The sequence below is a fragment of the Phacochoerus africanus genome, chromosome 4, assembly GCF_016906955.1.
Source record: "Phacochoerus africanus isolate WHEZ1 chromosome 4, ROS_Pafr_v1, whole genome shotgun sequence".
Taxonomy (NCBI): Eukaryota; Metazoa; Chordata; class Mammalia; order Artiodactyla; family Suidae; genus Phacochoerus; species Phacochoerus africanus.
Genome location: NC_062547.1, coordinates 74,610,743 through 74,633,782, shown reverse-complemented (window position 1 = coordinate 74,633,782; position 23,040 = coordinate 74,610,743). Strand labels below are relative to the sequence as shown.

Genomic DNA, 23,040 nt, shown 5'->3' with positions numbered 1-23,040 from the left:
ACTACATTTCCCAGATTGCCGCGAGAGGCGCGCCTGCGCGTTACGGCCAGTGATGGAGCGCTGACTGGGGGCGCGGCGGCGGCGGCGGCGAGGGCTCGGCGGGCCATTGGCTCCCGGCAGCGGCAAAGACAGCTTGAGGACTAGAAGAGCAAGCGGGGCCCGCGGGTCGGGCTTGGGACAACCTGGGCTGCAGCCATGGAGGACCAGAGGGTAAGACCAGGGCGGGGCGGGGCGTGGCCCACGTTGGGGGTGGACAAGGGGACGGGACCAGGTGATGCCGCAGCGCGATCCCCACCCCCATCCCAGTTGCTTCTGGGCGGAAGCCCCACCCTCGCGGCAACCCCGCCCGAATTAACCACCATTGTGGACACAGCCCTCCCACCCTTGCCCCGACCCAACATCGTCTTGGCTTGGGTTCAGGCACATCTCTGAACCCCCACGCCCGCCCAGTATTCCCGGACCCAGCCTTGATTACATCCCCCACGCCTTCCACCCGGACTGCGGACCAGGTGTCCCGGCCCTCGCCCCGCATCGGAGGATGCTCCGCCAGCTTAGCACAGGTGACCCCACTAATCCCTCGCCTCTAGGAAAAGGACCTGTCTGAGGCCTGGGTTAGGGCCACAGGCCCCCAGCAGCATCCTCCCACGCGGCCTCCTTCCCTCCCGGCATCCCCTCCCCCAGGCCTCCCTTGCCCTTTTCTACTTACCTGGGCTCTCTCACCCACTTCCTCAGATACCTCCTTTCTCCTTGCTATTCCCTTTTCCCGTGTATCCACTTCCCCAGATGAGCCCTTGTTCTGCAGGTGTCCTTTTCCTCTGGGGTTTCTTTCCCCAGGCTAGCCCCTCACCCCAGAGCATGCCCCGCCCTCAGGATACAGGTACCTGGTTGAAGGCTTTGTGCTCAGGCAGACCTGGCTCTTCCTGAGAAGCTCTCTGGGAGCCTCAGTTTCCTCTGCTGTGAAACGGGCATGCTGACGGCACTCGCCTGCTCTATTAGGAGTGTAGGGCAGGCCTGCTCTTGGCAAGTGTTCAAGCTCATCTGCCTGGTGGCCCCTATAGCCACTCCCTGGATCCCTGGAAGGCAGAAAGGGGAGACTTAGGTCAGGGAGCCTGGCCAGAATGAGTGGCTTATCTGTGTGTGCACTTCCCTGGGGGCAGGAGGCTCTACGCAAGATCATCACGACACTGGCTGTTAAAAATGAAGAGATTCAGAGTTTCATTTACTCCCTCAAGCAGATGCTGCTGAATGTGGAGGTGAGAAAGGCCGGGGGCGGTGGGGGTGGGGTGAGGTGGGGCAGCCATATGAACTAACCTGTTGCTGCTAATGTCCATGGGACTCAGGGTCTGGCTGCTATTGCCAGGCTCGGTTCCCCATCTGAGCACAGGCTTTGCCAATGCTGGCTATTCTGACCCCACAACATTTCTTCTCTTCAAGGCAAACTCGGCCAAGGTGCAGGAGGACCTGGAGGCTGAGTTCCAGTCCCTCTTCTCTCTCCTGGAGGAGCTGAAAGAGGGCATGCTTATGAAGATAAAGCAGGACCGGGCCAGCCGAACCTATGAGCTGCAGGTGTGGGGTGCGGGGGGTGGGGGGGTGGGGGGGAGGCTCTCCTGGACCCCCACCAGACGCCATCTCCTACCACACCCCTCACACTGGTCTCTTCCTCCAAACCTGCCCCTCCTCCCTTGCCCCTTCCCAGAGATGCCCCCAAGGGTCCCCGGTGTCCAGAGCGAGTGGTTTTGGTGTCACCTCCTCCTTCCTCTGGCTTTTCCCATGGAAGGGCCCTGGCTATGACCTAGCAGTCCCCCCCTCCACCTGCCCTCCCCCTTAATCCCTTCACCCATCCACCCCTCTTCTCCATGGCCAAGGCCCCACCCCTACATCTGGCTCTTCTTCCACCCCCACCCACCCCCAACCTTTATCCAGTGCTTCCAATTTCTCAGCTCTTCCTACTGGTCCCCCAGATCTGGCAGCATCACCACTTGCCAAACAACCCCCATGGCTCCCAGGGGGGTCTCAGATTCCAAGTTGGGGTTGCTGGGGCTGCACCAGAGCCTCTTGGGTAACCTCCTAATGCCCCAGATTCCCATCCCCAGGGAACATGGTGCCCCCGGGCTCAGGTATGGCCTGAGCATGTGCGTTTCTAAGGAAGGGATCCCCAGGTGCTTCTGATGCCCTGCCAACAGCGAGGCCCAGCCCTCTCCAGCCTCCCACTCCCGCCTGGACTTGGAGAAGGGGCTGGTACCCTGGATCCTGAAGGCAGTGGGGATCCCTGGGAGGGTTTGATGCAGTGGAGTGAGGGGTCTCTTCTCTTGGTGCCATGGCATCCACAGAACCAGCTGGCTGCCTGCACTCGAGCCCTTGAGAGCTCTGAAGAGCTTCTGGAGACAGCCAACCAGACCCTGCAGGCCACGGACAGCGGGGACTTTCCTCAGGTGGGTGCCTCTGAAACCAGACTGGTAGGGCTGCCAGATAAAATACAGGACATTCAGTTCCATTTGCATTTCAGATCAACCACAAGGAGTTTTTTAGTATAAGTATGGCCCGTGCAATATTTAGTCTGAGTATGTCCCCAAGATCACATGGGACATTCTTAGACTAAAAAAACACAATTCTTTGTGGTTGATCTGACATTCAAATTTAAAAAGGAATCATTTTTTTCTTTTTTGGCCACCCTGCAGCATATGGAGTTCCTGGGCCAAGGATCAGGTCCGAGCTGTGGTTGCAACTCACACTGCAGTGACAACGTCGGATCCTTAACCCACTGCACCACAAAGGAACTCCAAGGATGAATAACATTTTTAGTATATCTTATGCAAATGTTTACTTATTTATTTACTTTTTTGTTTTTTTTTTTTGCCTTTTAGGCCCGCTCCTGTGGCATATGGAGGTTCCCAGGCTAGGGGTCCAATCGGAGCTGCAGCTGCCAGCCTTCTCCACAGCCACAGCAATGCCAGATCTGATCTGTGTCTGCCATCTACACCACAGCTCACAGCAACGCTGGATCCTTAACCTGCTGAGTGAGGCCAGGGATCGAACCTGAAACCTCATGGTTCCTAGTTGGATTCATTTCTGCTGTGCCACAATGGAAATGCTCAGTATAAGCATTTCCAATGTATTGTGTTGCACATATTTATACTGAAATACTTATTCATTAGCTGAAATTCAAATTTAACAATGAATAACAATGAATTTTCACAAATTTAACAATGAATAATTTTACTGAATATCACATGCAGTACTTAGTATATCCAAAATACTGGATGAGACCTAGTTATATTGAAAAATCACTTATTTTTTGGAGTTCCCTGGTGGCTCTGTGGCTTAAGGATTTGGTGTTGTCACTGCTGCGGCTGTGGTTACTGCTGTGGTGTGGGCTCAGTCCCTGGCCGAAGAACTTCTACATCCCAGGTGTAGCCAAGAAAAATCATTTATTGTTTATCTGGAATGCAAATTTAACTGGGCATCCTGTATTTTTATTTGCTAAACCAGCCAACTGTATGTACTGGGCACTGGGTGGGAGGTTGGGTGGGAATGGGAGCCTGTCTTTGCCCCCGTCCCGGTCCCTTCAGGGCATGGCCAAGGGTTTCTGCCCCAGTGTTGGGGCACTTTGCCACATAGTGCCTGGTTGGGCCTCAGTCTTCCTGTCTGTGTAGTAGCTTTCTGATTGTCAGCACAGTTCTGTGGATTTTATTCTGACTCTCTTTCTAGGCTGCCAAGCAAATCAAAGATGGGTAAGATGCTGGAACCTGGTTCCCACCCCAGTGCCCCACCCCTCTTGTGAAGGTGGGGACGCCCAGGTGAGGGTCCCTTGGCCCAGAGCACTGGATGGGAGCAAGGGGGAGGGGGGCCTTACACACACCTCAGAGGACTAGGCCTGGGCGTCCACCTCCTTCCCTGCAGTGTGCAGGCTGCCTCCACCTCCTTCCCTGCAGTGTGACAATGGCCCCAGCCTTCCGGCTCTCATTGAAAGCCAAGGTCAGCGACAACATGAGTCACCTCATGGTGGACTTTGCACAGGAGCGGAGGATGCTACAGGCACTCACATTCCTGCCTGGTGAGAGGAGAACCCTCGGAAGGGCCAGGATTCCAGGGCAGTGGCCTGGGAGTCTGGGGGAGCCTGAGACAAGACCTAGAGTAAGGCTGATAACCATTTGTAGAAACCCCAGAAGGCCCCACCCTGGGGTGGAGCCCTGAGATACCTACCCCCACTGGGTGGAGCCATGAGGAAGCCTCAACCCTGGGTGGAGGCACAGCAAGCCACACTGTTGAGTAGAGCCTGGAGGAAGCCCCACCTCCTGGCAGATCCCTGAAGAGGCCCCACCTACCAAGGGGTGGAGTCCTATGGAGGCCACACCCCCAAGGGGTAGACTGTTCCACATGTTCTACCCCTAAATGGTGGAATCCAGAGAAGGCCCAGTTATTTGTTGGTTGAACCCTGAGAAAGCTCACCTCTCACCCTTTGGTGAAACCCAGGAGGCTCCACCCCCAGGCCCCAGAACCTAGAAGGGCCCCACCCCCCAACCTTGGGATCTGGAGGACATCCTGCCCTCAGAAAAGTCTATTAAGTTGGCAGGGTTATGACAAGGCCCACCCCTGCTGGCACAGCCACCTGACCTCCCTCTCCCATTTGTCCTGGGCAGTGCCTAGTGCCCCTGTGATTGATCTGGCTGAGTCCCTGGTGGCCGATAACTGTGTAACCCTGGTGTGGCGCATGCCAGACGAGGACAACAAGATCGACCACTACGTGCTGGAGTACCGGCGGACCAACTTTGAGGGCCCACCCCGCCTCAAGGAGGACCAGCCCTGGATGGTCATTGAGGGGATCCGGCAGACGGAATACACTCTGACCGGTAAGGGCAGCTCAGCCTTCCCCCTCAGTCAACCTGGAGATTCTGGGTGAGCCTCAAGGCGCATGGGGTGTGAGAGCAGCCTGGCTGGGCTGATCAGGAGTAGCAGAAATGATAATAATGAAAATGAAACTGGTGATAGCCGCTGCATTGTGTATTGAAGGCTTACTATGTGCCAAGCATTTTACCTACGTGTAATGGGCAGGCTTGTTGTCATTTTATAGATGAGGAACTGAGTGAGGCACAGGGAGAGAGGGCATCCTCTGTCCCTGTTTTGTCTCTGTGATCCAGCATTCATTCCTTCATTCGTTCATTCATTCATTTTGACTCACAGAGCACCTGCTGGGTACCAGGCACCATCCTTGCAATAGTGAGAAAAGTGGGAGAAAATCCCTCCCCTTGTGGAGCTGGTGTTTGGGGGACCATCCTCCCAGGATCTGGGGATTCCCTTGGTAGTTATGAGAAAGCAGAAGGCCTGGGGGAATCCATCCAGCTGGTAGGGGAGGGTCTGAAGGAGGAGAAAATCAGGGGTCCCTAATGCATTAGGAAGCTGTCCTGAGCCAGAGGAAACCCTCTGCGGTGGGGAGAGCCTTGCTGACAAGATAACTATCACCACAGCTCTTGGGCTGTAATCAGCCTGCTCCTTATCTGTAATTAGCATACATGGTTAATAATGAGTATGTTAATTGCAGGAAAGGAAAGCTAGCAGCCTCCAAGAGGGCCTGGGAAACTCTTGGTTCATCCTTTCATGGGAATCAAAATAAACACATATTTTTTTTCAATCTTTTTTTATTCTGATAAAATACACATAACCGAAAATATTTTTAAGATTTTTTTATTAGAGTATAATTGAGGAGTTCCTGTGTGGCTCAGCAGTGATGAGCCCAACTACTATCCATGAGGATGGAGGTTTGATCCCTGGCCTCACTCAATGGGCTAAGGATCCGGCATTTCTATGAGCTGTGGTGTAGGTTGCAGACTCAGTTCAGATGCCAAGTGGCTGTGGCTCTGGTGTAGGCTGGCAGTTGTAGCTCCAATTAGACTCCTAGCCTGGGAACTTAGATATGCTGTGGGTGCGGCCCTACAAGGCAAAAAAAAAAAAAAAAGAGTATAGTCTATTTACAGTGTTGTGCCAATTTCCGCTGTTTATCAGAGTGACCCAGTCATAACATCTATATACATTCCTTTTCTTTTTATTTTTTTTTAGAGCCACACTTGCAGCATATGGAGGTTCCCAGGCTAGGTCTAATTGGAGCTACAGCTGCTGGCCACAACCACAGCAATGCCAGATCTGAGCTGTGTCTGTGACCTACACCGCAGCTCATGGCAATGCCACATCCTTAACCCGCTGAACGATGCTAGCGATTGAACCTTCAACTTCATGGTTCCTAGTTGGATTCATTTCTGCTGAGCCATGACGGGAACTCCCCACATTCCCTTTGTTATTAATTTTTTATTTTATTTTTATTTTTGCTTTTTAGGGCTACACCTGTAACATATGGAGGTTCCAAGCCAGGGGTCCAATTGGAGCTATAGCTCCGGGCTTACACCACAGCCACAGCAACATCATATCCAAGCCGTGTCTACAGCCTACACCACAGCTCACGGCCATGCCGGATCCTTAACCCACTGAGCAAGGCCAGGGATCGAACCTTCATCCTCATGGATCCTAGTCAGGTTTGTTAACCGCTGAGCCACGACAGGAACTCCCACATTCCCTTTTTTAATATTATCTTCCATCAGGGCCTATCCCAAGAGACAAGATAGTTCCCTGTGCTGTACAGTAGGATCTCATTGCCTATCCATTCTAAATGTAATAGTTTGCATCTACCAACCCCAGCACATAATGTAAAATTTACCACCTTAACCATTCTTTTTTTTTTTAAATAATGATTTTTTTTTGTCTTTTTGCCATTAAATAATGATTTTTATTTTTTCCATTATAGCTGGTTTGCAGTGTTCTGTCAATTTTCTATGGTACTGCAAATTGGCCCCGTCACACATACATGTACACATTCTTTTTTCTCACATTATCATGCTCCATCCTAAGTGACCAGACATAGTTCGCAGTGCTGTACAACAGAATCTCATTGCTTATCCATTCCAAAGGCAATAGTTTGCATTTATTAACCCCAAATTCCCAGTCCATCCCACTCCCTCCCCCTCCTCCTTGGCAGCCACAAGTCTCTTCTCCATATCCATGATTTTCTTTTCTGTGGAAAGGTTCATTTGTGCCACATAGTAGATTCCAGATGTGTGATACCATGTGATATTTGTCTTTCTCTTTCTGACTTACTTCACTTAGTATGAGTCTCTAGTTCTATCCATGTTGCTGCAAATGGCATTATTTTGTTCATTTTTATGGCTGAGTAGTATCCATTGTGTATGTATACCACATCTTCCTAATCCAATCATCTGTCTATGGACATTTAGGTTGTTTCCATGTCTTGGCTATTGTGAACAGTGCTGCAGTGAACATGCAGGTGCATGAGTCTTTTTCAAGGAAAGTTTTGTCCGGATATATGCCCATGAGTGGGATTTCTGGGTTATATGGTAGTTCTATGTATAGTTTTCTAAGGTACCTCCATACTGTTTTCCATAGTGGTTGTACTCTTTTGTCTTCTTAGGGCCACACCTACGGCATTTGGAAGTTCCCAGGCTCGGGGTCGAATAGGAGCTGTAGCCGCCCGCCTATGCCACAGCCGTAGCAACCAGGGATCCAAGCCGTGTCTGCAGCCTACACCACAGCTCATGGCAATGCCAGATCCTTAACCCACTGAGCAAGACCAGAGGTCGAACCCGAATCCTCATGGATACTAGTCGTGGCTCAATTCTTTAACTGCTGAGCCACGATGGGAACTCCCACCTTAACCATTCTTCAGTGTACAGATCAACTCTTCGGTGCATCCGTTATGTGCTACCATCATCCCTACCATCCTTCTCCAGGACTTTTCATCTGGCAAAATTGAAACTCTTCCCCACTAGACACTAATTCCTATTCCGCTCCCCCAGCCTTTGCCACTCACCATTCTGCTTCCTGCCCCTATGACTGTTACTGCTCTAAGTACTTAACATAGGTGGAATCAAATAATATGTATCCCTTTATATCTGGCTTATGTCACTGAATGCAGTGACCTCAAGGTTTACCATGCGGTATTGTGTGACTGTGTGTTAGAATTTCTTTCTCCCTGCTTTTTTTTTTTTTTTTTTGGCCTTTCTTATGGCACGTGGGAGTTCCTGGGCCAGGGATCAAACCCATGCCACAGCAGCGACCCAAACCCCTGCAATGATAGTGCCAGATCTTTAACCCTTTGTGCCATGGGAGAACTCCCAGAATTTCCTTCCTTTTTAAGGCTGAATAATATTCCATTGTGTGTATATACCTAGCTTTCTCCTGTAGTGGCAGCTTACATGACTAGAGCTCAGTGTCAGAACCAGGAAGCTGATGTGTGGACATTCTGCAGTGTTAATTCACTTTTCACCAGTTTTACACGCACTCATCATGTGTGCGTGTGTAATCCCATGTGCAGTTTTATCCCATGTGTTGTAGATTTGTATAACCACCACCACTATCAAAGTTCTTCATCAAACTTCTCCATCATGGGATTCCTGATAGAATCCCTTCACCTACCTGGCCTTTTGCAAAATCTGTAGAGAGTAAATTCCTCAGGGCAGGAAGTTGAATCCCTCAAAGGACCTGCGATATTGAAGATAATGATGCATGTGCTCATTCACGTAAAGAACCTATGTGGTTATTTGCAGTCTACGTACTGTTTTGTTGATTGCTTAGAAAACAGGATGGTTTGGGTTAAATATTTATCACTTACATTCCTCATCCTCATCCTCACATGAACCCTGCTCAGTGTGGGGAATATGATTGCTGGTTCACAGAGTAGGAAACTGAGGCATGTGTGAGTCCAGATCCTCAATAGTCAGATGGGTTCGGTGGTTCTCAAACCAAGCCTTCTGGGTGGTAGTTTTAGCTCTGGGGCGGTAGATGGAGATGCTGAGCAAACTATAGAATTCTCAGAGAAGGGGATCTAAAGAAGAATGAGGTGATCTGGGTGGGCTGGAGGAGCTAATAGCCAGATTGAGGCTCGAAGGAGAAGGCAGGAAGAACAGCCTGCTAGGCAGAGGAACAGTCTGATCAAGGACTCAGAGGCCAGGATACTGAGCCTTTGAGTCTGGAATGAGCTATGTTTGCAGAGAGAACAACCTCCATGGGGAGAGGGGAGAGGAGGAACAGGGACTTTATCCTAAGGGCACGGGGAGCTATGGCAGGTTTCAAAGTAGGGTGTGCCCAGCATTATTTGGGATGCTCAGAGAATGGGCATCTTGCAGGGGATTCTTGGGAGGCAACTGGATGTGGTCTGGGCTATGGGTGCCGTGGGTGGCCAGTTGGTGTCTGAAGGGTGAGAAAGCGGAGTTCCCGTCATGGCTCAGTGGTTAACGAATCCAACTAGGAACCATGAGGTTGCGGGTTTGATCCCTGGCCTTGCTCAGTGGGTTAAGGATCCAGCGTTGCCGTGAGCTGTGGCGTAGGTCGCAGATGTGGCTTGGATCCCACATTGCTGTGGCTCTGGTAGCTACGGCTCCGATTAGACCCCTAGCCTGGGAACCTCCATATGCCACGAGAGCAGCCCAAGAAATGGCAAAAAGACAAAAAAATAAAATAAATGAAGGGTGAGAAAGGGACAGCGAGCAGAATGAAATGAGCAGGGGTCCCGACTGAGCCACCTGGACATTTGAGGGTAGAGAAGAGCCTGCAAAGAAGACCACAGGGAAGCAATCGGGGCAGCCAGGAGAGGGCAGTGCAGTAGCTGCCAAGGAATGAGAATGTTCCATGAAGGAAGGAGGGGGCAGCTAGGACATGCTGCAAGATGAGGACTAAGAAGGGCAAAGGAAGGAGAGGGAGTGAGGCAACCGAGAGGGTGATGTGGATAGTTCTCCAAAGAGGCTTAATTTGAGGGGGAAGACAGCTTGATACTTGGCTTTACTGTTTAAGGTTAGAAGAAATTAATAAGAATTTTTTAAAATGATATAAATGAAGGGAGGGCTCTATCCTAGTAGTAGGGAAAATTGTTAAGGAACCAGATAGGGTGAGATCCAGGGGTTCCAGCAAATGACTTGCTCAGCTCCATTCCCTCTACTTGTTGGCTCTAGGGGCTGCATTTTCAAGGCAGCTGGCCAACGTGCTGGCAGATTTGCCCAGGAGGAGCTTCCTCCTAGCTGGCCAAACCAAAGGGAAGAGGGACTCTGCTCACTATAATACCAGCCAGTGTCCCAGGGCATATTCTGATTGGCCAGTTTGGGTCATGTGCCTATCCCTGGACCAATTGCTGTAACTGGACCATAAAGCATCCTGATTGGCCAGTCTTTGTTGGAGGCAGAACCAAGTAATCCATACCTCCACAGGTAAACAAGGGCAAGGATGGTTTCTCAGGGATAAGACATCCTTTATAAGGTGCCCTTTAGGGAGTTCCCATCTTGGCGCAGCAGAAATGAATCCAACTAGGAACCATGAGGTTGCAGGTTCGATCCCTGGCCTCGTTCAGAGGGTTAAGGATCCAGCATTGCCATGAGCTGTGGTGTAGTTTGCAGACACGGCTCAGATCTGGCATTGCTGTGGCTCTGGCGTAGGCCTGCAGCTACAGCTCCAATTAGACCCCTAGCCTAGGAACCTCCATATGCCGTGGGTGCAGCCCTAAAAAGACAAGACAGAAAAGAAAAAGAAAAAAAAAAAGGTGCTCCTTAGAATGAGGGGTGGTGGGATTACTGTGGGACAGGGGGGTGCCTCTAATCTATTGCTTGAAGTGTATACAATGTTAAGATCCCTCTGTTGCCTCATAGGTCTCAAGTTTGACATGAAATACATGAATTTCCGGGTGAAGGCCTGTAATAAGGCAGTTTCAGGCGAGTTCTCCGAGCCAGTGACCCTGGAGACACCAGGTGACTGGCTCCCACCCCTACCCTAGCTGTGACTCCATAACCCCTCACTCCCGGGGCTCCAGGGACTGGTGTCTAATGAGAATCTTCTAATCAGACTTCTGTGGCCCTTTTTGCCTTGGTTGGCCAGGAGGCTCAGTGCTCAGTCGACAATAGATTCCTTACCCTGAGTCTCTGGTATAAACTTTGATATTGTTTTTTGCATTTGCAGTTGATCCCATTATACCTGGATCCCATTATACCTACACACACACACACACACACACACACACTCTCTCACACTCGCGCTCTCTCTCCCTCCCCTTCCTCTCTTACTCTCTGTCTCTCTTCCAAAAAATAGCTAAGTGCTCTTTAGACTTGGGAATGGGCTATCAATAGTGAAGACAGATTTCTTAGCTTCCCACAGTGACACCTTTGCATGTCCTGATAGGAAGTCCTTTTGCAGTCTAGCTTTACTCTGTCATGCTGCAGCCGGGCCCTTTTCCTGGAATTAATCTCCAGTGGAAGCACAGGGCAGCACAGTGGTTTGAAAGTGGCTTCAGACCTGGGAGATTTTAGGCATCATGCCCTTGGCCTTCACTCCTCTGGCTACAGGTTCTGCCCCCTCCACTCTTCCTCACCTCGTCTCTCAGTGTCTTTCTACCTCTTATCTCTCTCTCTCTGAACCTGTGTCCATCAGTCTCTTTCTCTGTCTTAGTCTGTTTCTTTGTCTCTTTCTCTCCTCTGTCCCTGTTATGGTCTGTCTTGGTCACTGTCTGTCTCTCTCTGTGTCTCTGGGTTTCCCCATCTCTGTGACTCCCGCATCTGCCCAACCCCAGCGTTCATGTTCCGCCTGGATGCGTCCACATCCCACCAGAACCTGCGGGTGGATGATCTCTCCGTGGAGTGGGACGCCATGGGCGGGAAGGTGCAGGATATCAAAGCTCGCGAGAAAGATGGCAAGGGGCGGACGGCGTCTCCCGTCAACTCCCCAGCCAGGTAGCCTGTCCCCTCCCCTCCCTGAGTCTCTGGTGGAGGAGATCAAGCTGGAGGTGGACACACAGAGCCCAGTGGGGTCAAGGCTGGGGTGGAGGGAGGGATGTGGAGCTGGAGGAGCCCAAAGAATGAATGAAGGGAGAGGAGATTTCGAAATGGGTTTTGATGGTTGAATAGAAGTTTTCCGGAAGAGGACAAGCACGAGTATGTTCTGACACGAGAAGCTTAGTGTACGAAAACAACCACATACAGTTAATGAATGATGAAAAGTTCATGGTGGCTCGGGTGGACCGGGGAAGCCCTCCTGTGGGAAAGGTGAGGTCTGAATTGAGACTTCCCTCTCCTTGCCATTCACAGAGGTATTCCATCTCCCAAGAGGATGCCCTCAGGTCGTGGGGGACGGGATCGCTTCACAGCTGAGTCCTACACAGTGCTGGGTAAGGAGTGGGGAAGCTGGGAGGAGAGACAACTCTGGGCAGGGCCCTGATGTGGGGGTGGTAGGAGGGAATTCCTTTGGCTGGGCAAACTGAGGCCGCTGTCGACAAGGCTTCTGTGGGACTGGTCCCCAGAATGTGTTATTGTGACACTGGGGGAATGGAAAGCTAGATTGAGGGAGGAACGATTATTGAGGGGAGCCAGAGCTTAAGGATGCTCTGGACTCTGGGAGTGGCTGGGCACTCGAGCTTGAGGAGGGATTTCCTGGAGTGGCCGAGACTTGAGGAGTAGCTGCAAAGAACAGTTTACCCGAGGCGCTGCTGGGTTCGTGGAGGAGCCTAAGCATCACTGGAGCGTGGGGAAGTGGTTTCAGAAGAGTCGAGAAGCCAGAGCTGGAGAAGTGGCGAGAATGGCTAGGATTCGCACCGCAGGAGTGATTGGACCCTGTGAAGGAAAAGCTGAAGTCCAAGGAGGAAGTGGAGTTTGGGGGAATCACCACTGTCCAGAAAAAAAGCTTGAAAAGGGGGATTGGGGTATATGCGGAAGCCAGTGTGGTCTGTAATATCTGGTGGGTGTGTGTGGAAGGGGCGAAGTTAGGGAGGAGCTGGTTTCTGGGGATGAGTGAGGAAAGGAGCTTGAGTCTGGTGGGCAGGAGTGCATGGAGACATTGCAGCTGGATCGGGGAGTAGCTAAGGTGGCAAGAATCTGGATCCCAGGCCTGGGGAGGACGTGGACTCGGGGATTAGCTGAGATCTAGTTGAGGCTTGGAGAGTATCTGAACTTAATGAGTACCTAGAGGGAGCTGATAAAGCCCGGGCAGTACCTGGAGGGAATAGCTGGGCTCTGGCTGCCCCTTCGTGAAAGGGCACCTGGGACCCGATTCTACCCAGTACCCGCTGCCCACCCCGCCCCACAGGGGACACGCTGATCGATGGCGGGGAGCAGTACTGGGAAGTGCGCTACGAGCCGGACAGCAAGGCGTTTGGCGTGGGGGTGGCCTACCGCAGCCTGGGCCGCTTTGAGCAGCTGGGCAAGACGGCCGCGTCCTGGTGCCTGCACGTCAACAACTGGCTGCAGGTCAGCTTCACTGCCAAGCACGCCAACAAGGCCAAGGTGCTGGACGCCCCCGTGCCCGACTGCCTGGGTGTGCACTGCGACTTCCACCAAGGTGACCCCAAGCCCCCGATGGCCTCTCCGGCCACCTCTGTCCACTGTCCCTCTGTCCAGACTCCTCTTACCAGGTCCCCCTGTCTCTCTTACCCCTCACTCCCACCCCAGGCCTTCTGACCTTCTACAACGCCCACACCAAACAGCTGCTGCACACTTTCAAAGCCAAGTTCACACAGCCGCTGCTGCCAGCTTTCACGGTGAGGCCTCCTTCACGGCCCAGGGATAAGAGGGGGGTGGTGTGAGTGCTGGCTGCACTGCTGAGTCTCTCTGTTTCTCATCACTGTCCCCCAGGTGTGGTGTGGTAGCTTCCACGTGACAACAGGCCTGCAGGTCCCCAGCTCTGTGCGCTGCCTGCAGAAGCGGGGCAGTGCTACCAGCAGCTCTAACACCAGCCTCACCTAGGACCCTGGACTGCCCACCGGCTGGGCTGATTTGGTGGGCCACCTCCAGGCCCTGGCTCTTTCAGCTGGGCACTCTGCTCTCACTTGCTGCTTGGAGCCTTAACTCCTGATGGGAGTCACCAATGGGGAGCGGGCCCTGGGGCGAGCCCTCCTCCCCACCTCATCTCCCAATAAAGGTCAAACACTGGCCAGGCCAGTGCTGCTGGTTCTTTGGGGCTGGGTGGCACTGGGTGTGCCTGGCCTCCTCTGACCTCAGCTTTCCCAGCTGTAAAATGGGCTTTTCTTGCAGGGTCAGGAGGCAGGTTTTGCTGAGCTGAGGACCACTGGGACTAGATGGGGCCAGCTGTGGGCAGCCATCTGAGACCCCGCACTGCCCCACCGAGCCACACCAAACACACAGGCACTGTGGTGACTTGGGTTTTAATTCTGAGAGGAGGGATCTGTCTGGCTGTGGTGCCACGCTTGGTGACTGGCCTACTGGTCCCCCGTGCGCCCAGCTGCCTCCTCCAGTGCCCGCCTCCTCTGCAGTTTCTCTTCCAGCTCTGCTGTCACGTCTGCCAACCCTGGGGTGTGGGGGGGTGTCTGAGGCTTCAGTGGCGCCAGGGATCCCCAGTCCAGGCTCTCCCCAATTACATCCACCCAGGACCACTGCAGAATTTTTGAGGCCCAGAGTAAATGAAAATGTGTTCAATGGGCATGAAGAATTTCAAGAGGAACATAGCAGAGCATTAAGCCAAGTGTGGATCGCTTCAGGCTATGAGGTCCTGTGTGACTGCAGGGGCCCCCTATTTGTGAAGCCCACCCTGCACTGACCCCCTGCACAAGCAAGCCCCTTACCTGTTGTGGGGAAGAAAGCCTGTGCTGAGCTGACTGCCAGCTTCCTGGCCAGGCCACTGTGGAGGACTTTGGGCTCTGAAGGAGAAGACAGATGAAGGCTGAAGCTGGCCTTCCACTGGATGGGGGAGGGACTGGGAGGAGGGGACCCCCCCCGCCTACCTGGCCTGGGCACACTGGGCGGCTTTGGAGGCTTTGCCTGAAACTTGGCCAGCTTCTTGGGCTTCAGAACAACTGGCCGACTAGGGGAAGGCACTGCATGGACAAAGATGTGGCGTGTCACATCTGGCCATTAGCCCGCCCCTGTCCCCAACTCTCGACCTCCCCTGGTCCCCCACCCACCGTCCTCATTCATGTAGTTTGCAGCTGGAGTGTCTCCAATGGGGATCACATAGTTCTCGTCCTGGTGCAGGAGCGGGGGCAGCTTGTCCTGGCTGGACACAGGCATGGGAGGCAGTTGCTTAGGGCCACCTTTGAGGGGTGCAGGACCTGGTGAAAAGTCATGGTCACTGTCAGGGCCGACATGGTGCAGTGACACCTCAGGGTGGGGATGTGTGTGTGCTCACCTGGATATAGGCATGTGTCCCTGCCATCTGTCTGTGCACATGCCTGTTTCTGAGTCTGTGTGTTTGGGTCTCTGTAGCATAAACATGTACCCTGGGCTCAATTTGCAGAGGTGAATATATGTAAAGGGCTTATTTATTTTTTGGCCATGCCCACAGCATGCAGCATTTCCCTGACTGGGGACCGAACCTTCACCATGGTAGCGACCCGAGCCACAGCAGTGAAAAAAACACTGGATCCTTAACCCACTGAGCCACCAGGGAACTCATGTAAAGGGTTTATGCACCAAAATGTGTGATACTGCATGGATGTTCAGGTATGTGCTTGGTCACTTGTCTTTATTAGTGTGTAGGCTCCTGTATCTCTGATGGTCTGCGTTTGTGTGTACACATGTGATTGTGGCCTCAAGGGTGTATATGGATGTGTGCTTCAGGGAACTGGACTTAGGTGACACCCATATTCCTGCATGTGTGGAGCTGAAATCTACACAGGACCTTCTGATTATTCGGGTGGACACTGTTCATCTTCGTGAGTGTGGCATGCCTGCATTTGTGTATGTGTATGCTCATCATGCCCGAGGGGTCAGCTGCATCTGCCCAACCCAGGGAGGACCATACTGCTCACCGCACAGACCTTTCCTATCGCTTCCTCTTGCTTAATATGCTGGACCACTTCCCACCCCAATTTCCCATCTCTAGTTCTTGAAATACTTTGAGACCTTCAGCAAACACTTCCTTCTCCAGGAAGACTTACGCCTACCCTACTCGGCCGTGTTGCCCTATTTCCCCAACTCTCCAACCCCAGATTCAACCGCATGGGGCTGGGAGTTGTTTGTGCCCAGCCATGTCCATCCCCTCCATAACCTGGAAGCCCCTAGAGGGCAGGGTCTGAGTAATTTCTGCAACTCTGGATATAAGGTCGGGCACACGTAGTGCCATGAGGGTCTGGGTCTCTCCCCAGTCTGCCCCAGGGGCAGCCGCGGGGAGGGTGCATCACCTGGGCCGGGGGCCGAGGAGGCAGAGGAGGCCGAGGGCGCCACCCACACACTTTCGCCATTCTCTTTATCCGCCTCCACGTAGCCTGGAACAGAGAGGCACGGTGGAGGAGGCACTGCGGCTGGGGGCTGACCCAGGGGTGGCCCCTTCGGGTAGGGTTTGGGAGAGGCGTGCACTCTGCCCCCGCCCCAGTTCCCTGAGGCTGTACGCACCTATCACTTTCTCATAGTCCTCATCCAACAGGAAGGGCACCAGAGCCTTATTGGTATGCGACACGAAATAGTTGACTACTGCATCGATTGAGGTGCAGGAGAACTGAGGGCAGATAGGGGATCGAGTCAGGACTGATGAGGAAGAGGCACAGATCTGGCCACTGTGCTTCCTGGGACCCTGTCCCAACGCTCACCGGCTCCTCCACATCGATCACGTACTTGGGGCCCTCGCGCTTCACCTTGTAGTGCCGGACCACCGGAGTCCTGCAAGGGCAGTGGGCAAGCAGGTGGTGTGGCTAAATGCAAGGCAGGGCTGCTCCCCGCAACGCCTTGTCCTGGCCCCGCCCCCGTGGAGGGCCTGACCGCTCTCCTGCACACTGACCACGCCCCGTCCTGCCGTGGTTCTTTGAGAGGGACCAGGCCTTGGGCCGACTCCATGAAAGACCCTGCCCCGGGTCCTGGCACTGCCCTCCAGGAGGAGTCCGCCCAGGGAGGTGCCCTGCCCCATCCTGGCTCAACCCCTGGGTTCCGCTCCACCTTCGACTTGGCTCTGCCCCCTAACCACGCCCCGCAACGCCCCCCACCCCCGGCTCCGGCGTCACGCATGCGCACCCGTTGAGTGTCTGGCGTGTAGTGACCGACAAGGCGCCGGTGCCGTCGCCGCTGGGCCGCAGCAATAGGTTCCCGCACTCGGGATAGCGCTCCAGGAGCAATTGCGCCTCCAGCCGACTCACCTTCAGGAAGCACCTGGGGCGGGCCCCGTCACTCACCAAGACAGGCCCCGCCCCTAGGGGCACAATCACGCCCCTGAGCGTAACCCCGCCCTTCGGCGCCCAGCCCCATGCCCTCCTGCCCCTGGAGACCCTGCCTAGTTCCCCTGGCTCAAGCTCTGTGTCTGCAGCTTCAGGTATGTCCTCCAGGCACAAAAGCCTGCACTCGGAAACCCCGACCTCCCTCCCAGGCACCTAAACCCACTCCTAGAGACCGTCCGTCCTTAGAGACCTAGAGCCGCTCTAAACAGCTAATCTCCGCTCCTGCCCAGGTGCGGCCCTTAACTCAAGCTCTGAGGCCTGGAGACCCCGCTCAACTGCCTGCCCTCAGCCCCGTGCTCTCCAGCTCTCCCCCATCCTGGAGACACTCGGGCACTCACGAGGGCATCTCGAGCGCACGGCGTGCTTCCTCTTTGGCCAGGGCCTCGGCCATCATGTACAGGTGTCCGGGCAGCAGGGTCAGGTTGGACGGCACACGGAGCTGAGGGAGGATTGAGGCATCCGGAATGGGCGGCTGTGCCCACGTCAGAGGGGCAGACTGAAGCCAGAGTGTGTATAGAGACAGGGTGGGCACCCAGATTTGGGACTCCAGAGCCACCTGACACCTCAGAGCAAAGAAGGCTTAGAGAGTATTCCAAGAAAGAGATTTTGGTAGTGGGGCAGAGGACCAAAGTAATACTAGAATGTAGAGACTCAAATTCAGTGGTCGGCAGGGGCAGGCCAGAGAACAAATGAGTAAAATAGAAATCAGGAATGTTGACTAAAACTCCTGGTTTTTAAAAGTTCCTGCTCTGGCACAGTGGGGTAAGGATCCCGGGTTGCCACAGCTGTGGCCTATGTGGCAGCTGCGGCTCAGATTTGATCCCTGGCCTGGGAACTTCCATATGCGCTGGTGTGGCCAAATAAAAGAAAACAAACTCCTGGTTTTTAAATGATAGCTAATTTTTAAACTTATAGCACTTTGTTGGCAAGACAAAAGATGTTTGGGGGCTACGTCTGGCTCATAGACCACCAGTCTGAGGCCAGAGCTTTGTTTGGGGAATGAAGGATGGGTAGGAAAAAAAAAGAGGATTTCTGAGCAGGACTAGTGGGGAGTAGGATAGAGAGGGGCCAAGGAGGACCACTCTTACCTCCACCACTGTCAGGATGAAACCTTTCCACCTTTCCCGAGACTCCAGGCTCTCTACCTAGGCAGAGAAAGGAAAAGTTGCTGTGCTGATGAGCCTTGGTCTATCTATCTGTGATATGGAAGTGGGGAATAAGAGCCCGTTTCTTAGGGCTGCTTTGAAGATTAAATGAGTTAGATTAATTTAGGATGATGTCTCAATGTAAGTCCTCATTTATGTAGTGTATAATTATTCTTTAATGGTTATGAACATTTTGAAAAACATAAATCAGATCATGTATCTCCTATGCTAGAAACCCTCCCTTGACTCTTCCCTCCCCCAGCATTGAAGCCCAAGGCCTCTTGTGACCCACAAGGTTGCACGACCCCCCCCCCCCCGCTCCCCTTTCCTCCTCGTTCCCTCCCCGGCTCACTCTGCTCCAGCCACAGGGGCCTCCTCACTGTTCCTCCAACATGCCAGGCACAATCCTGCCTCAGGGCCTTTGCATATGCTATTCCCTCTGCTAAAGAGCTGCTTCAGCAATATCTGCACTACTGGCTTCCTTACCTCCTTTGTGAGGCCTTCTCCGATCACACCTCTTAACATTGCAACCCTAACCCCTCATCCCCTTTCCCTAGCACTTGTTTCCATAGCATCTACCACCATTCATCCTTTATATGTTTTTTACACATTTGTATTTGTGTGTGTGTGCCTCCACCACTAGACTGTAAACTCTACAAGGGGAGAGATGTTTATATGTCTTATTCACTGCTTTGCAACTAGGAGAGTATCTTCTGGCACACAGGAGGTGCTCAGTAATGTTAGCTGAAAGACTGAATGATGGCAATGATGATCACTGTGGATCAGATCCTGTCCTGGACACTTTACACATATTATCCCATTTTTCAGTTGAGACTGAGGCTCACAGAGGTTAAGTGACCTGCCCAGTGTCCCCACATCCATGCTAATATGTATTAATGGTTGGGTACAACAAGAATGAAAGGTCTCCAATCAGCCCCACCTAGAGACCTACCTTGAACTTGATCTCCTGGTTCCGCAGGACCAAGCAAAAGTGGGTGCCAGGATCATGGGAGCTCCCCCAGGGAGCCTCATCTGTGAGCTTCACAAATGCCCCTAGGTCAAGCTTCTCCACATGCTGGGGGCACAGAAGTGGGGTCTGAGCACCAGGCCTGTGGCCCCTCAGGCCCCCCAGCTTGGCCATACCATCCACACCCTTTGTTTGGTCCCTGGGGTCAACGGTGGGCTAGTTCTTGAGCCTTCATTTCTGTCCTTACCTGGGAGTCCCGATTGCTATTGTAGAAATAGAGAGTCAGGCCCTGGAGGCCTGCCCAGAACTTCTTGTAATCCTGTGGACCAGAGTGGAGAAAGAAGAGATGAGGTGGAAAAGCTGGGTACCTTCATCATACTTTGCCTCAGGACCTTTGCACTGGCTATTCTTTCTGCCTGAGCACTGTTCTCTCAGGTCTTTACATAGTTTCCTTCATCACCTGCTTTGAATCTTTGAACAAATGTTGGCTTCTCAGGGAATTCCTTCCCATCCATGGCCCAGCTTCTGGGGATCTGTTCTGAGAAAGGACCAAAGAGAAACTCCAGAGGTGGGAGATTTAGGAGTAATTTGTGCTAACTCACTTTATGGTGCTCCAACTATCCACCCACCCAACCTTCACCCCCCGCCCCCAACACTGACACATACATACAACTCCCTGTCCCCTTACCCACATCATAAATATTTATTGGTATCACCTAGGGGTCAGGAGCTGGGCTCAGTGCTGAGTCTACAGTCAGAACTTCACAAGGCTCTGGGCACTAGAAGGTCTGCATATTCAGGTATCCCCCTACCCCCACCCCAGGATTCTGAATTCCAAATGTCCTCCATCTCCAGAGGTCTAAGGGGCTGATACAGTAAGATTTTAGGACTTTTTTCACCAAACATTCCCCAAGCACCTACCTGCACCTTGCAAAATAATATATGGGACATGGCTTCTGTTTCTAAATAGATGATGTTCCAGAAGGAGAAAGAAAGCATAGATACTAAAATCTTCCAGAGAAAAGAAGTTAGCACACTCAGGGAGGGACAGACCCTCAGCCGAGAGATCACAAAGAAGAGAGGCCCTCAAACTGGGAAATCTGGGAAGACTTCCTGAAAGAGGAGGTACTTTAATTAGTCCATAATGATAATGAGATAGCTTTTTGTGGCTGCACCTGTAGCATGCAGCAATTCCTGGACCAGGGATTGAACCTGTGCCACAGTGCTGACCTACATGATAGTGGCGATAACACCAGATCCTTAACACTCTATGCCATCAGGGAACGCCCATTGTTTTTGTTTGTGTTTTTTTAAGATATAATGATTTTGCACACTTAATAGAATATGGTCTGGTTAAACATAACTTATATGTGCATTGGGAAACCAAAAAATTCACAATTCACTTTATTGCAATATTCACTTTATTGTGGTACTTTGGAACTGAACCTTCAGTATCTCTGAAGCATGCCTGTGTGTTTAACCATCCATTCGCCTATCTGTCCATCCACCCACCTATCTGTCCATCCAGGGTTAAATCCTAGATACGTACATATATTTAATTAAAATTTACTGAAGACCTAATCTGTACCAGGAACTGGGAATAGAGCAATAAGTGATTAAACTCAGCATGGTCAGGGACTTCCCTAATAGTCTAGTGTTTAGGCCTTGGCATTTTCACCACTGTAACCCAAGTTCAGTCCCTGGTCTGGAAACTGAGATCTCATCAAGCCACTGCACATTGCAGCCAAATAAGAGTAAAAATAAACTAGGCATGGTCAGACCTGCCTCATCATGACCAGGTCTATATCATCCACTGCATGTTATTTAAGCACTTTGTGCCTCAGTTTCTCCACCTATAAAATGGTGCTAATAACAGTACCTGCCTTGGAGGTTGTTGTGAGAATTGGGTGAATTAATATATACATGCAAAGCGCCAGTTCTAGCACTGAGTCACATCCTCCTCATGCTAAGAGCTCCTCCTCTCCTGTAACCATGCCTATAGCCTTCTTCAACCCATTTTATCATAATTTTTTTTTTTTTTTTTTTTGCCTGCCCAGGGCACGCAGAAGTTCCCGGGCTAGGGATCAAACCTGCACCACAGCAGTAACCAAAGCCACAGCAGTGACAACACCAGGTCCTTAACCTGTTGGGCCACCAGGGAAGTCCTCAACCCATTTTATTTTATTTTATTTTATTTTTTTGCTATTTCTTGGGCCGCTCCCACGGCATATGGAGGTTCCCAGGCTAGGGGTCTAATTGGAGCTGTAGCCACTGGCCTATGCCAGAGCCACAGCAACGCAGGATCCGAGCCGCGTCTGCAACCTACACCATAGCTCATGGCAACGCCGGATTGTTAACCCACTGAGCAAGGGCAGGGACCGAACACGCAACCTCTTGGTTCCTAGTCGGATTCGTTAACCACTGCGCCACGACAAGAACTCCTTTTTTTTTTTCAACCCATTTTATAATAGAGGAAAACTGAGGCACAAAGATGCAGAGTCACTTATAAATGGCCTGGGTGTCAGGACAGCGAGGAACAAGGATGTGAACCTGCATCTTTCAGTCCCCCCCACCCCCTGCTGTGCTCTTTCTTAACCCTTGTGATCTCCTGCCTCTGTGTGCTTTCTAAGCTGGGGAGGATTTGGATGCCCAGAGGCGCAAGGAAAGGAGAAAGAAACTGCCATGTCAAAGACAGAAAAGCATAGGGAGTTCCCGTTGTGGCTCAGTGGTTAACAAATCTATCTGACTAGGAACCATGAGGATGCAGGTTCGGTCCCTGGCCTTGCTCAGTGGGTTAAGGATCTGGCGTTGCCGTGAGCTGTGGTGTAGGTCGCAGACACGGCTCAGATCCCGCATTGCTGTGGCTCTGGCATAGGCCGGCAGCTACAGCTCTGATTAGACCCCTAGCCTGGAAACCTCCATATGCCTCGGGAGCTGCCCTAGAAAAAGGCAAAAAGACAAAAAAAAAAAGACAGAAAAGCCTAGTTGGTTTGGAGTCCTAGTAGAAGATGAGTATGGGGGATTGGGGGGGAGACTGGGAATCGAGGGGCTAGACTTTATTCGGAGGAACACACACACTGAGCACCCCCCCAGCCAGCATTTGGTTCTGTGGGATATAGCCCCCATTAACTCTCACTGTCTCAGCTTGCAATCTGTGCCGACTTTGACCCCTGTGGCTGAGGTTCAGAGAGTCAGCTCAGGGCTGGGGGAGGAGGGAGGAGTGGGAGTCAGAAGGCTCCCCATTTCTTAGAGGAAGTCGCTGATCCTGTTCAGATCTGAGACAGAAAGAGACTGAGACAGACGGAGCCAGGCAGGGAGAAACAGAGAAAGAGCTCAAATCGGTCAGAGAGAGATGAACAGACAGAGGGTTGGAACCTTTCCCAGCCCCCAGTCCCTGTCCTGTCCTACCCAGAACCCACCCGACTGCGCTTGACTAGATGGGGAAATCTAGGCTCAGAGAGGTGCCGCACCTGCCCAGGGCCATCCAGCAGCTCCAGCTCCCTGGCTTGCCTTACCTGGTCTCGGGGTCCCTTCTTCTCCAGAAAGCTCTCGTGGTAGTGTGAGGGCAGGGCGCCCTTGGGCTTGGGGACCCGGGGTGGGCTCAGGGCTGAGGCCATGGCCATGGCCAGCCTTGGTCTTTGGCCCGGCCTCTCCCTCCAGTGGGTGCCCCAGCTGAGCCAGGAAGCAGAGAAACAGGTTCCAGGGGAATTTCCTCTCTTCTGTCAGCTCGGCGAGCT

The 23,040-nt window shown here is 52.5% G+C and overlaps 2 protein-coding genes across 10 annotated transcripts; one reads left to right on the top strand and one right to left on the bottom strand.

Moving 5' to 3' along the window:
• The first annotated feature begins 47 nt into the window (after window positions 1–47).
• Window positions 48–13,963, top strand: FSD1 (fibronectin type III and SPRY domain containing 1). The gene is made up of 13 exons (XM_047777482.1): window positions 48–210; window positions 1,158–1,253; window positions 1,435–1,566; window positions 2,331–2,432; window positions 3,709–3,731; window positions 3,933–4,054; window positions 4,641–4,850; window positions 10,698–10,796; window positions 11,612–11,771; window positions 12,126–12,205; window positions 13,120–13,371; window positions 13,482–13,570; window positions 13,665–13,963. Exons 1-13 carry the CDS (start codon window positions 196–198, stop codon window positions 13,773–13,775), a joined length of 1,491 nt encoding a protein of 496 aa, XP_047633438.1. The 5' UTR covers window positions 48–195; the 3' UTR covers window positions 13,776–13,963.
• Window positions 8,185–23,040, bottom strand: STAP2 (signal transducing adaptor family member 2). 9 transcript variants are annotated; one of them, XM_047777474.1, is made up of 15 exons: window positions 22,819–23,037; window positions 19,764–19,841; window positions 19,551–19,622; window positions 19,289–19,411; window positions 18,280–18,336; window positions 17,530–17,630; window positions 16,992–17,126; window positions 16,574–16,643; window positions 16,380–16,482; window positions 16,169–16,252; window positions 14,951–15,097; window positions 14,771–14,863; window positions 14,612–14,686; window positions 12,513–12,647; window positions 8,185–8,544 (listed from the first exon to the last, which is right to left on the bottom strand). In XM_047777474.1, the coding sequence occupies exons 1-15, from the start codon at window positions 22,924–22,926 to the stop codon at window positions 8,471–8,473; spliced, it is 1,455 nt and encodes a 484-aa protein (XP_047633430.1). In that variant the 5' UTR covers window positions 22,927–23,037; the 3' UTR covers window positions 8,185–8,470. The 9 variants fall into 9 exon arrangements, with proteins under 9 accessions (XP_047633430.1, XP_047633435.1, XP_047633429.1 ...); XM_047777479.1 differs by lacking the exon at window positions 12,513–12,647 and having other exon boundaries at window positions 22,819–23,034; XM_047777473.1 differs by lacking the exon at window positions 8,185–8,544 and having other exon boundaries at window positions 12,289–12,647; window positions 22,819–23,038.